Genomic DNA, 15152 nt, shown 5'->3' with positions numbered 1-15152 from the left:
CAACAAACATGAACTCCTGACGATAAAACACCTCCACACATCTCTCCCCCCCCCGGCTGCACTAACAGCACATCTTCACTCTCACCTCAAGCTGATTTATGTGTGTTTATCTATGCAGATGGAGACACTCTGGATTTAGTTCAAACAATGATGCAAATATCTGTTTAATCTCAATGACACACTTTATTTAAAAGCATCTGTGTTACATAACAGGACCACACTCTGGCCATTTAATCAAGGACTTGTGGCGGATTAACTTTTTCAATTTACAGGCTGCGAGTGTTTACTTTGGGTAAAGATTGAGTCATCTTGGTGTAATTCCTTCTTTTCATTACCAAAGAAGGAGAAAGATGAGGCCAATACAGAAGTGGGAGGAAATAACAATCCATATTTTTGTAAATACCTCAAATACAGGATTAAAGCCAGAAATTAAAGTAATAACTAAATAGGGGAACCCTCTGCAGATCTGCCCCCTACACAACAAGGTAGTTTTCCATTCCTGGTGCTAAAAAAAAGAAAAGAAAATCAATTTCATTTTCTTGCTGATCCCGTTTTGCTTCAGGGCCAATGAGAACTTTTGCTGCTAGATCTTGTAAATTCCTGGTTGAGGTCATTGTTTATGTGAGCGTATACAGAGGTTTGGCTCGTGTCGTCCCCCCCCCCCTTCCCTCCCCCCTGCTCCCTCTGTCCTTTAAAGCTGCGATGCCTCCTCAGACTTCACCTCTCGGCCAAACGCGCAGGACGCACAGGGCGCACAGCTGCTGGGGAGAGAGACGCTTCATCTGAGAGAGAGAGAGAGAGGTGAGTCTGAACCACAGCGGGGTTTTATAACCTTTGTTCACCTCAGGTAGCGCGACAGCAGAAGTCAAACAGGAGGATGATATTTGGTTCACTTAAAAACCGTTATAGCAGATGCGTGATTGGCTGATGCGCTTTCCTTGGCACCGCGATGGCACGTTTTGGATCCATTTCTGTCTTCATCGCAAAATGTCCATCATACATGTCCTTGAACTTTGAAACTTTTTATTTCAGGGATAAACTTTGTCATTTACATGTTTTTCTTACTTGTACACCATCACATTCCAGAGGGAAATAGTAGTTTCACTTTCACATCTATAATTATTGCACATATTAGGAAGTACCAAACATTATAATGCATCAAACATAATGATAAAGTAATACAGGCCTAATATACAAATAAAAAAATCTACTATTTGAACGTAGAACTTTGTGGTACAGCTACTTTTGTTTCCTATAACAAATATCAAACAATAGGATCCAAGTGAAGTGAATAAAATAAAACTTATCAATGTAATTTATCAAAGTGTAGGTCCATGCACCTGAAGGAGGCAGACACTGTGTCTCTAATATTTTATGTCACCCATGACCATAGCCCTGTAAGGATTAGACCTAATACTGAAACTTGAGATGAAGGGCTGGTGATTTGTTTAAAAAAAATTCATCGATATCAATAATTTATCACCATAAATTTCACGTGATTCTTTCTTTTAGGTTTAAAGATTGAAAAAAATCTCCTACACGATCAGAGAATGACAAACGATTGATAAACAGCAAAGTATTTTACAAATCTGAGGCAGATCAATTATGTGTTAAACCTCCTCAATGTGTTTGTCCAATGCATAAACAATATATCGACAAATATTGAACTTTTGTTATGTTGCTGTTGATGAAAACTACATTGCAATAATTATTGATTTAGTTTATTGGTTTTATCGCTCAGCCCTTAAGATGTAAAAAATGTGTCTGGTTCCACATCACTTGATGACTGTGCTACGCTGTTTACTTTACCTTAATATTTAAAAAAAGCCATCCCTCCCAAAGTCTAAATGTAAACCAAACAGTGTAATTCAATCCAACACAACAGGCCGTAATGGCTGCAGGCTGCAGCAGATCTGAAGTGTAGGGATATCATCGTCCTGCAGTGATGCTGGTGTCTGAAAAGCTCTGCACAAAAGTTGCCGTGTGAAACTGTAAAAACGCACGTCAGCTCACCGTTTCCTCCCTTCGGGTTTGGGCAGCTGCCAAACCAAACCCATGATGTCATTAAAGAGACCAGCAGATTACGGTCTGTTCCCTGGCACACTGGACCTCCTTGTGGCTCCATATGACTTCACCATGACTTCACCATCCTTTAGAACCCATAAAACATTTATAAGTTCACTGGGTCATAAATTAAACCCACATTCAACTTGAAAACACTGCTCTTTCTTTAGTGACTAACTTCTTTTTGCAGGCAGCACTTTATACATCTCTTTTTTAAAGACTATAATGTGCGTCTTAGAAGTCTTTTATTTTTTTTAATATTCATGTAAAATCAGCACAAAAGTACTGTGTAAACCCAAGTCACAGATCATTCATTCATAAAGCCTGGTATTCATGTGATGTATAATTCATATCAATCCTCAGTGATGCTGTTGTATGTCTGAGCCTGTGAGGTCTCCTCTCCATCAGGCCACCACCAGCAGGATGTGTCTGCCACACTGAGGCCACTGGGAACTCTGGTGGCTGCAGTTTGTTCAGGCAGGGACACGCTTTTGTTGAGAAAAGAGTTTCAACATTTATTTTATTCCTGCAAATACATAGAGTAAAAGAGAGAGAGGGAGGAAAGAGAGTTGATGAAACACACTCACCAGCTCAACACTCCTAAATAGGCAATGCTGCTTATTTGTGTGTGTGTGTGGGGGCTGAGTGGAGTATAAGCGGAGGCAATATCCTCTGTTGTGGACGTCAAACTGCTGGTTGCTCCCCCTCAGCCAGAGGAAAGCCGCAGCTGAAAATCACACGATTACTTTGTGAATAAAAGAGGATGAAAGAGAGAAAGAAATGAGAGATGAGGAAGACGCAACAACCACAACAAGTAGTGAGAGGGAAAGAGAGCTGGATGCTTTGTGTGAGAAAAGAAGTCTGTGTGCTCGTGATTTCATGCAGTTATGGAAGACGATTCCAGATCCACAAGTGAAAGTACCATTACCTGCAGTGCAAATTTACTTAGTAGTAATAAGTACTAATCCTGCATTCAATTATTGCCCAGGTAAACATTTTAAAGTATCAGGAAGTAAAATGTATTTGGAGTTATTTCATTTTGCAGACTTTCTAATTCCTTTTTTTCTGTTCACATTATAAATTGTCCTTACTCCAGTAGGCATGGTGTCTTCTGTTATCAGCAAAAACTCAACTACAGGTCAAAGTATCAAAATATCAACTGAGCGAGTCAGTTTCAGCTGTCAATCATTTTTATCATCCAAAACCCAATTAAAATCAAATTTAAGAACTATACCTGAAATGACAGAACCGTTATCTGGGATAAATGTATTTAACGTGTACTTTGACTGGTTAGTTTTGTCAGTGCCCTGTCTGCTAACATGGAGGAGAAGGGGCTTATGACTTATGCTGCAGCTCAACCACCAGGGGGCAATCAAGATGATTTGGCTAGACTTTTTAGGAAGTTGTCATGCTGTCCGTCTTTATATACAGTCTATGGTTTTACATATAAAGTAATCATGCAAAGTAACTGTAACAAACTAAAATCATCAGAAAACTGTAAGAGAGTAAAACTGTAACTGTCAGATGATTGTCAGGGAGTAATTTAGCACAATATTTCCTTTTATGAAGTAGTAAACTATTAACATGAATGAGAATAAAAGTAAAATCCATTGTGAAGTACCTCAAATGTGTAGTTAGAGTAACTGAGTAAATAAAAATAAAAAAACAAGCAGTTGCATTCGATGGTAAAATTGTCCAAGCTCAGTCTAACAGAGAAAGAAATAAAAAAGTACACAGTTATGTAACTGACTGTTAAGTGTTGTCTGTTGGCCCCATGACATGAGGATAAAAGCAGTGAGATAAAAATTATGCATTTCATTTATAAAATAAAAAATATATAATTTCTACTGTATGTACAAACAGAAAACTTAACTTGGTATCACACTGACTCTGAGAGTGATGCAAGTGTTGAGATAAAACCTGATGTGAACTGTGCATGAAGGATTTATGTTTTATGATGGTTTACGTGTGTCTCACTGAGATATTCAGCCCAGAGTCAGGCCCACAAATGGATTTCTTCTACCCTGTAACATATTGCTCAGTGTTGGGAGGCTCGGGTCATGTGAGAGCTGAAGTGCTGCAGGCTTAAAGTGAGGGCTTTATCTCAGAGTGCTTGTGTGTGTGTCTCTCTGTGTGTGTGTGTGTGTGTGTGTGTGTGTGTGTGTGTGTGTGTGTGTGTGTGTGTGTGTGTGTGTGTGTGTGTGTGTGTGTGGGGGGGGGGGTGTTAGCAACACTCCTGTCCAAGTCATATCCTCTGGACAGGAGTGTTACTGTTCTGATAGAGGTCCCGTTGTGGTCTTTTGTCTTCACATGTTTGACCTCAATGTGTCTGGGTCGTGCAGCTACACCCTGATTTCCTCAGCTGCTCACTGCACTTGTGTTTGTGTTGTAACACAACTCTGTGCGTGTTGACAAAATGACACAGTGCGTCTTGTTGCTGTGTTTTTCTGTGTTTGTGTGTGTGTGTGTGTGTGTGTGTGTGTGTGTGTGTGTGTGTGTGTGTGTGTGTGTGTGTGTGTGTGTGTGTGTGTGTGTGTGTGTGCTTGCATGGTGAGTCATTGTTCCCCTGACAGTGATGGTGTGGCTCAGTCTGTCATTGCTCTGTCTGCCCACTAACTAGATTTGGAGGCTGACAGAGACACATGGACGTCCAGGGGCGAGAGGTCGCTCAGACACACACCCAAACAGTAACAGTAACAGTGACAGTGACGGGACGGTGGCTGCTTTGCTTGTTCCACTCGTTCTGAGGTGTGTTTCTCTCTTGTTCAGGAAGTACAGGTCTGATATCCTGTTTCTCTGTGCTGCCAAAACTGTAGAGACAGAGAGAGATGACGGGCTTGGAGCCAAGAAGCAACACCTACCAAACAATTCGTGGCATTTCATGATAGGGTGAGATTCAAAAGCACAAGCAGTATGAAAGAGAGAGAGAGAGTATGAGTGGCAACGAGGGCCTTTTATAGCATTTATACCCTTTTTCCACATCACCAGAAACATAATCAGCCCAGATTCTCTTTGTTTGTTGTTTTAGATGATCTGGAGTTATTTTTGTTCTGTTATGAGCGACGCTCCGCAGACAGCAGGTGGAGAGGTCGGCACCACAATTCTGGTTAATGGACTGTCACTGTAATAAGATCACCACATGAGACTGTTAATAAGCAGCACAGTGTGAGGACACATGTAGTTTATATTAGAGAATCAAAATCAATAAGTGGAGCAGAGAAGCAAACGTGTCCAACAGGTTAAAATGCTGATAACTTTTGTTTCGACAAGTGTTGGGTACAGGAAGTGGTCCGGAAAACAGGAAATATGCAAGATTACACAAGCGTTTCTTGATTTTATCATTTCACCTCTGGACGTTTGTCGGAGTTCATATGAAACACAAAACAGGAAATATTCTACATTTCCTCTTTAAACTCAACACTTGATATTTGGCTGATACGAGGAAGTGAGGGTTAAACATGTTGGACACGAACATAAAAACGAAGATAAAGGAAATATCAGATGATAAAACTGAGTAGAAAACTACCATATGTTCTACTACATGAAACTGAAGGGGTGGAGGTATTCAGTTATCTACAGCTTATCCTTTTAGGGTCCTGAGGGTTGCTTGTGCCAATCCCAGCTGACACTGGGCGAAAAGCGGGGTACACCCTGGACAATCGACAATGTATCACAGGGCCAACATAACCATTTACACTCACAATCACATATATTTTGAGCCTCAAATTAACCTAACCCCAATCTACACAGCTTGGATCTGTGGGAGGAGTCCACATAGACACAAGGAGAACATGCAAACTCCACACAGAAAATTCCCGGCCAAACTGGAATTCGAACCGGAAACCTTCTTTGGTTGCAATGAAATCCTACACACTGCGCTGTTAAAGGAGAATTTGAAGACATTTCCCGATGTAACACAGAGCCGTTCATCTGTTGTAGAGGGCTTTCTGTGGGCCGGGAGTCATGGCGCCTTCCTGCACATTAATTAGTCTTTGTGGGTTCAGTGTAATTGGGTGACAGATGATAAAAGGGGACAGATGTAACGTTGTGTTCCAGTGTGATGGACCAAATTAAATCTGTAACTACAACCAGATGCCTTTAAATTAGTGAGCACTTACACAGTCTCGCTCGCTGTATTGATTCATATTGTGAATAAAATATGAAGATGGTTATTTGGGCTCTAACTGAGGTCAGTGAGTTTATCTAAACAGCTGATTTATTTCCTGTCTTTCGAGGCTCCTGGTCTCATTTCTACATTCCTGTATTTGCACTCACACTAAAGACCAAAATCAGTCAGAGTAAACAAGAGACTCATTTGCTGAACTGCAGGAGAGATAATGATAATGATGGTGTGCTCTATAATATTTAACCCAATTTGAATCACTACAATCAACATTATATTAACTATGAATCAGATGACTGTGTGTTTAGTATCAGTCACAGTGACACACGCTGTTATCATCTGACTCTGCAGCCCCCCCCCCCCCCCAGCATTTTAACATCTCTCATCTCATTAGTTTTGGTTTTTATAGTGTGCAACTTTATTGTTTTGATTCTCTCCCACCACTTCCATGGAATCTTATCGTCTCCCAAGTTTCTGCAGTGAAAAAGTTCAAGATTCATACAATTCCCGCTCAGCACCCACCAGAATTCAGACACAGTCAACATAAAGGAGCATATAGCAGCTAAAGAGCCAGACCCACAAACATGTGGTGCTCCAGGTAAGGTGTAGTCTTGATGTGAACCCAAAGTGAACCATGTGGTTAATGATGAACATCGGCCCAAATAGCACAAAACAAGGTCGGGCCACCTTTGGCACCTGTGGTTGATATACGGTATTGTTATGGCCCAGATATGTCAAACAGGAGCAGACTCCCCGAGTGCCGTCATTCTGTGTATGTGGTCCGGATGAGAGTGTGGGCCAAATCTTTCCCCGCTAGCTTCACCACATCCACTTAAACGGTGACGATAGGTAAATGAAATGTTCGTAATTTGTTTCTGCTGCAACCAAAGTGGCCTAAACACATGTTATTACAGTTTTAATAACATATTAAAATACCTGTGCTTTTAAGGGAGGATTTTAAAGCTCCAGAGTTCCCATTATGACCCTGTAAACTGCCCAGTTTAATAAGAGTGCATAGTATTCAGCTGTTCACCATAAACCTGCAGAAAATGAGCCTAAAAATAGCCCAGTTGTTGTATCTCAGAAGAGAATTGTCCTTAAGAGACAGATTGTGTTTTTCACTCTGTCTTTTTGCGTTTCCTTCAGGAATGCACTGGATGTTTCCTGCTTCTAAAATAATCTTCTCTGGCTGACTTTATAGTTCAGGTTTTCCCTTTATCTGAGACATGTGATGGTTGTAAATATGTAAGCACACACAGGTATGAAGAAGAGGATACTTACACAACCCTCTACAACACTTTGTCTCTCCTCAGCTCAGTCAGTAACATCCCGCTGCTCCTCCTGTGACTCATCCCTTTGTCTTATGATGTTAAATGATCCAACTTGTCATATGTACATGTTCCGAACACCGACAGAGCTTTTGATGTCGGGGCAGTGGGAGTATCTGTTATCCTTAATCGCTGTGTTTCATTTTTTGACCTGTGATGTTACAGCAGTGGAATCCATCCTCCATCACCTAATCTATCCCCTCAGCATCCCTCTCATCCCCTCTGATCTTCATACCCTAAAAAGGACCGGAGGGGCCAGAGGGGCCGAAGGTTGGATTTGGACGTGGGGCCAAGGGGTGTGTTTGTGTGTGTCACAGAGGGGTATATACAGCCCCCCATAACTAACTGAGATGCATGGTCTGAGGGTGTGACCTCCTGTGGATGCTACTGTCTTCTCCTGTCCTTGTGTCGTCTGTCTCTTCTTCTTCTTTTCCTCCTGACGGGAAGCAAACATGACTTTCTACAAGCACACAGGTAAAAATAAGGAAAGATGGTGACGGCACAGGATGCTAGTAAAGTTATCGAGTGCACTTCTTGTAATCAGGTGCAAAATCTAAAACCTGTGTACCTACTAAATTCTCTTAAATTTAAGCCAAGTTCGTAAAAGGATGCTTAACGTTTGACCATTGCCTAGTAAAAACAATGTATCTCCACATTTTTCACATTTTAAAAGCTAAGAAAATAATTTTTCGGGCCGTATGTCCCACAGCTTTTAAAAGGTTAATTTAGCTTAAGGAGCAGTTTATTAATGTACTGCTAAAGATTTATGTTTCATACTTTTTTTTAAATTAGCAGGAAAACTAAACCACATCATGTTATTTATCAAATTATTATTTTTTAAATGAACACATGAATTAGAGGAGTGTTTAGTTTTAAGTAAAAGTATTAAACCAAAAAGTTATTTTAAGCTTTTTACTGAGTTTAAATGATTATAAAATAACCAAATGATTTCTTGTCTTATAATGTTTAAAATAGCTTTTAAATCTGTGTTTCGACCTCTCTTCCATTTTTCATGTCTTGCCACATGTTTTGAGACAGAACTGCCTGTTCCAGGTTTCACATTGTGCTTTAAAAAAAAGTTTTGCTGTAATTAATATATTTTTTTTCTCCATAGCACCATGATAACTAGATGTGATTATGTAAAAAAGTTCCTGATTTTGCAGGAGACCATCTTTCAACAGAACCTGCTGTTGTTTTTCAAAGCGTCAGAGAACAGAAAGCTTCTAAACTGTGCCTGTAGATTTGGACTGATACGCTCTCTGGCTTGTCCTGACTTTGATCCACTCTTATCATGTTTCTGACTCACCTCTCAATCTGGTCTCACTCTGACCTTTCTGACTCGTCCCTGAAGGGACAACGGTGGAACGCCGCTCTCGCTCCGCAGCCGAGCGTCGGTACATACCAGGCCCGCTTGACAGGCGGCAGCTGTCACGCTGCTTGTGACAAAAGATTAAAGTACCACACACATCTCAACTGGAGCCACAATAGCTGCTTAGTTTCAGTAGTCATCACTCTGCATCCCCCTCCATTTGTGCCCCCTGGAAGGTCAGTGGACTTTAGAGGGTCCAAGTCTAAAATAGCTCTCTGCTTATAGGAATCAAGTACTGCAAAGCTGATTTGAGGAGATTGACTGGGTTGGGCTGGCCAGGTTTTGCCTGTTTCACTGCCACTAATGGGCGAGCGGACTTGGGGTGTGTCAGGGGCTCAGTCTTTATCCCTGCTGCACAGCTGCACATATATATTCTCCTCTCATCTATCAGTCCACACACACCAGGGGCACATACCACACATAGGGAAGCTCATATCTATCACACGGCTTCGGAGCACATCCCACTTAAATAGCCCCAGTCCCCTTTTGTAAATATTTTCCTTGTTCCTATGGTTACGAGGACAAAATGCCATTCCACCAATTGTTTCCCTCCATCACTCCTGTTGTCCCGACCGGATTTAAATCGATATCAGTCGCACTGAATAAATCACTTTTGCTGAGGTTCACCCGCTGTTCATCTGCTCCGCCTGACATCCTGTGACAGAGGATTTAAAGTGATGTAGATAAAGTTGAATGTGTCCACACGCTCCACCCTGTGCACAGTTGTTCCAGGAAACTACTCAGTCTGCTCCCAGCAGAGACCAGCTGTGATGGAGAGGCAGGAATGTTGATGAATGAAAGAGCGAAAAAAAGCAACTCAGTTTACAATGCTTACACCGAGGACCCAATAAACTGACCTGGCCTAAAGAGAGCGTGTGGGCCGGACTGAGCGAGGGAGGTCTCTCAGGTGGTGAGGGAGGGGGAGTTGGAAGGGAATAAGCCAGACAGTCTAAAAATATGCACTCAGTTTTCCAGGGAGAACTTGATAAAAAAGTCTGGTGGCCAGAAAATACGCAGACGACTGTGGGCTGCTCTTTGATATACTTCATCACTGTGGTATGCTGCTGCTGGAGCTGCACCTCCCTGTGACTCTACAGGAAAACACAAAATATAATCAAATTCCTGCATAATACTGTTGTTTTGCATTGTAAGATATAAAGTTTAGTTACAGCCTTGGGCATAATTGCCTGTTCACCAAACAACAGCCACAAATATATGGGATTTGTGCTGATTTAAATTAGCTTTTTGCTCCTAATTCCTTACATTTTTTTCTGCATTGCAAAGCACTTTGAATTCACATTGTTTTCAGCGTTCCACTGCATAATTAGAATACATTCATCATTGTTGTTGTGTGGGACCTTGAAGCTCTGACTTGCTTCGTTCACTTGTTGTAAAAAGAGGCGACACTGCCCCCATCTGGCGTCTGATGGAAACTCACCAGTGATGGAGTCCAAGTGTGTGACGGTGTCCTGTGTCTCCACAGCTCCCAGGAGTTACCTCAGCTCCACCATGACCGACCGCTTCGACTGCTACTACTGCCGTGACAACCTGCACGGGAAGAAGTACGTGAAGAAGGACGAGAAGCACGTGTGCCCCAAGTGCTTCGACAAGCTCTGTGCCAACACCTGTGCAGAGTGCAAGCGCCCCATCGGTGCTGATGCTAAGGTGTGTGAGGTGTCGAGAAAAGATAGATGAGCGACACAGGAACCGGCCGAAGCATCTGAAAAAATATATTAATGAAAATTACAGAAGAAGTCACTGATAAATACAAACAAAATGATAAAATATCATGTTATATATTAATTTAAACGGCACTTTTCACAGTTAGTAGTCGCAAAGTGCTTTACAGGATGGTACAAATTTTAAATCAGAAATGCACAGGTTCGCACAAAGAGCAAAAACAGAAAACACACACACACTGGAAAACATAGAAACTATAATTTCTGAGAAGAGTATGAAGATGAAGCAGTTGATTGAAATTCAGTCCCTATTTACTGTATCATTTACCTGTGGTTTACCACAAGAAACACTAATATGTTGTTAAGATAAACAACAAGAGAATAAGTGTGTGTGTGTGTGTGTGTGTGTGTGTGTGTGTGTGAGTATCCAGGTATTACTGGTGTTGTGGGGACCCTGGTAAAATACTACATTATTGGGACAAAAAGCAAGTCCCCACAATGTAAAGCATTAGATTTAACAGTGAAAACATGTTTTAAGGTTAAGGATTAGGCTACGGTTAAAAATAAATTTACGTTCAAGTTTAAGATTAAGGTTAAGGATAAGATTAAGGATAAGATTAAGAAAGGGTAAGGTAAGGGTTATGCAAGTAACGGCTGAGGCTAGAGTAAGTCAATGTAATGTCCTCCGAGGTCGTGGGGGAATGAGTATGTGTGTGTGTGTGTGTGTTTGTGTGTGATCAGTCAGTCTTTAACAGTTACACAAATTGTCCGTCCTCCAGCGGTAGCCTGTTTACAGATGTGTACAAAAATATAAATACCCATATTACTTCTACAAATGGGGCTTAAATACAATACTTTCCATCACATTTCTAGCATCTAACTCTCCTCTAAATCCTTCCTGGCTCACTCACTGCACTGTAACATGAGCCTGAGTTCACATGACAAGCAAACAAACCCCACTTTAATTAATTGGGTCTGCATGAGGATTCAGTCGAGGGCACCTCTGCTCACCCTGCTCTTACCCTCTGCATTCAGGAGCTGCACCACAAGAACCGCTACTGGCACGAGGACTGTTTCCGCTGTGCCAAGTGCTACAAGCCGCTGGCCAGCGAGCAGTTCAACGCACGGGACGATGGCAAGATCATGTGTGGCAAGTGTAGCTCCCGGGAGGATGGTAACCGGTGCCAGGGCTGCTACAAGGTGGTCATGCCAGGTGGGTGTGCTCACTGTCACACTTTATTCTTAATGCCCCTAACTCATTTTCTCCACTGGTTTATTACCTGACATGAGCACACAACCTTCTGCTGAAGTTTGAGCAGTTTGGAGATTTCTGTATTTGTTTTCATAGTTTGAACTGTCAGGGCTCAGCTGGGTAAAATCTTACTTCCCATCTTATTTCAATAACAATACGTTTTTGTTAAATAGTTTCAACTAAATGTGATAAAAATGCAGTTCGATAAAACAGATTAGCTGAGTTTTATAGCAGGATTTTATTAATAAATAACATGACAACATTTGAAACCACTATAAGGGGCTTTAAAGCGATACTATGTGACTTTTACTGAGCAACAGCGCCCTCTGCAGCCACACATGGTGACTAGTTCTTTTCATGTAGAGAAAAAACAAAGCCTGTCAATCTCTAGACTGCGGAGTCCAACTCACTGAGCTGAAACACAACTGAATGATGCATTTTACCCATGATCCCCGGCTTCCCCAACCAGAAGAGCCACAAATCCACCAAACTGTGCTTAGAATTCTTCATATTTCAAAGTTTACTCGCAGAATATTGTAGAAAAACGCGTTTTTAAAGGACTTTTGAGTCTTTTTGAATGATCTACAGTTCAGCATTACTTTTGAACCTCAGATCACACTTCTCACAGGAGATCGCACCCACTCTAGTTAGAAGGAACAGGAACAGACGTTCAGGGTGAGAAATGGGGTTGAAAGTGTCACCATTGTCTCTATTCCAAGTCAGTGAACCATCAAACTCACTTCAGGGCTTCAGCTATGACGAGTTTTTTAGTTTTCTACATCCATATATAATGTTTCTAACAACACAACACTATTTTTCCCACACCTGCCCTCTTTGCCTGGTATTGTTCTGCTCTATATAAAACACAGTGTAACTGAATCTCGTGCTACACAAAGGTTATTATTACAGTTGCCCTCAAGCTCCGAGGATATTCAACCAGTCAGTATCTGTTTCAAATGACCTACTGGTGGGTCACTCATTATAAAATAATAATGTGACTATACAAACTTTGTTTAGACCTTTATTTTACATTCCAGTTAAGATCTCAAAGCTTCCAAAGATACAGATTAAATCAGCAATAAATCAGCATTTGTTGTAAAGGCGCATAATAAAAATATATTGTCGTGTTTGATTATTATATAATATAGAGCACAGGTAAAAAACATATAGGAAGCTGGATTAAGTATAAAATCATTATTAAATAATGATTCATGGAGAAGAGGTGATATTAAATACGTTTGTACTTCTCCTCACTCCTTTTTGAATATGTAGATAAATCATAAAGCGTTTACATTTTTTTTACCTCATCAGTTTGTAAATAATCGTTTTTCAATTTTTTCCACTTGTTTGTATAATTTCTCTCTTATTTATTTAAATGTTCGAAATAATAAAAGAAAAGAAGAAAATGAAATGAAAATCATAAAGCTTCAATAAAATAGATGGAACAAGCTTGAACACAATACATATTGTTGAACAGTGAAGAATTGAATTATTCTAAAATATACTAAAACACTACCAATGAATTAAAAAAAGAGTGTGGAGATATGAAAATTCTCCTGACATTAAGCTCAAATGGTTTTTATTCTGTTTCCAGGATCCCAGAACGTGGAGTACAAGAAAAAGGTGTGGCACGAGGAATGCTTCACCTGCTTTGACTGCAAGCAGCCAATCCGCACACAGAGTTTCCTGACCAAGGGCGACGACATCTACTGCGCCCCCTGCCATGACAAGAAGTTTGCCAAGAAATGCTTCCACTGCAAGCAGGTACAAGCTCTGACGGCATCATTGTGTGCGTTTTATTGTTGTGAAGTCACCGTATACTGTTCTTTTTACAACAGAATAAATGTCCGGCCGTGTTGTGTTTGAGCTCATGATCAAGGTGTCTCCTTCTTTAGCCCATCACCTCTGGGGGGATCAGCTACCAGGACCAGCCCTGGCACTCCGACTGCTTCGTGTGCCGCACCTGCCGCAAATCTCTGGCAGGAATCCGCTTCACCTCCCACGAGAACAGCGTCTACTGCGTGGACTGCTACAAGACCGACGTGGCCAAGAAGTGCCACGGCTGCAAGACCCCCATCACAGGTCAGCAGAGATGAATGAGAAAACAGTGGTGCAGCTATTTTCTAGTGTGTTTTCCTCTTCTCGTTGTTTCCTGTATGATTATAAAGACCTCTGACACATTATGATCTAATAATCTGGACTGACTCATGATGCAGTGTAGCCATATTTTGGAGGATGAGCTGCATCTTCCACAGATGATACAGTACATCATCAAACAGCTTCAGTGTCTCACAGCAGAAAAAAATAGATCTAGTATTGTTTTATTTATGAGTCTGTAATTTTGAATAATTCCCTTACAAGAGAAACACTGTTGAATTAATAATCAGCTGTGCACAGCACAAATGTGATTTTTTCACAAGAGGCAAGCTTTCAATTCAGCACACAGAGAAAAGTTTCTGAGGATTTTAAGTGATTATTTCTCAATCTTATTTTTTTGTCTTATTAATTATTCTTTGAATACATAATTATTTCAAGCTTGAGTTTCAAGTTTTATTTGTTCAGAAAAAAATGTAGGCTCATCAATGCAATAAGAGCATCAGCCATAGAGAATATAGAGTAAGAGAGAGGAAATTCTAAATAAAGTAAATTTAAATAAAGAGCACAATATAAAAACATCAAATACAAATCAGGATGAAAACTCAGAGAAACCTAGGAATTGTTTATGTATGTAACAGACAGATTAAGTGATGTTAAGCAAACATCTTGAGTTTCATAACACCTAAGTCCACAGGACTGTACACACAGTCAAATTCAAACTTAATGCAAATGAAGCATGCACATTTGCTTTGAGTACAGATCAGTGTGTGCTGACAGTTTGGACATTGCTTTCTAAACGAAATATGACCAGCCGCGTTCTGACGGGTTTCTTCCTCTGGTCTCTGCAGGATTCGGCCACGGCACCAACGTGGTGAATTACGAGGGCTACTCTTGGCACGACTACTGCTTCAACTGCAAGAGGTGCAGCCTGTCTCTGGCCAACAAGCGCTTCGTCATCAGCGGGGATCACATCCACTGCCCCGACTGTGCCAAGAAGCTGTGAGCTGTGAGCTGCACCGTCAGCTGTGCAGAATATCACGGTTTTAACAAGTGGGATTACACCAGAACTGACAGTTTAGACTTTCAGTTTGCAACAGAACAAGTTTTCTCATAAAATTTAGATTCGCAGTAAGAAACTTTAGTGAAGCATCTTCTTCTGAAGTGGACAGATTAGGGGTTATTTCAACTCAATGTGCACTATAGCTTGAATCATTTATCGACATATACATACAGTAACTGC

At 41.0% G+C, this 15152-nt stretch overlaps 1 protein-coding gene across 5 annotated transcripts; it reads left to right on the top strand.

Annotated features, from left to right (window-relative positions):
* The first annotated feature begins 707 nt into the window (after positions 1 to 707).
* Positions 708 to 15018, top strand: fhl1a (four and a half LIM domains 1a). 5 transcript variants are annotated; one of them, XM_034598681.1, is made up of 7 exons: positions 728 to 801; positions 4889 to 4892; positions 10366 to 10549; positions 11599 to 11776; positions 13410 to 13579; positions 13711 to 13897; positions 14761 to 15018. In XM_034598681.1, exons 3-7 carry the CDS (start codon positions 10394 to 10396, stop codon positions 14913 to 14915), a joined length of 846 nt encoding a protein of 281 aa, XP_034454572.1. In that variant the 5' UTR covers positions 728 to 801; positions 4889 to 4892; positions 10366 to 10393; the 3' UTR covers positions 14916 to 15018. The 5 variants fall into 5 exon arrangements, with proteins under 5 accessions (XP_034454573.1, XP_034454575.1, XP_034454572.1 ...); XM_034598682.1 differs by lacking the exon at positions 4889 to 4892 and having other exon boundaries at positions 708 to 795; XM_034598684.1 differs by lacking the exon at positions 4889 to 4892 and having other exon boundaries at positions 724 to 801; positions 10368 to 10549.
* Positions 15019 to 15152: the final 134 nt, after the last annotated feature.

This window comes from Hippoglossus hippoglossus, chromosome 10 (assembly GCF_009819705.1).
Source record: "Hippoglossus hippoglossus isolate fHipHip1 chromosome 10, fHipHip1.pri, whole genome shotgun sequence".
Classification (NCBI taxonomy): Eukaryota; Metazoa; Chordata; class Actinopteri; order Pleuronectiformes; family Pleuronectidae; genus Hippoglossus; species Hippoglossus hippoglossus.
This window is presented reverse-complemented; position numbering and strand designations above follow the sequence as displayed.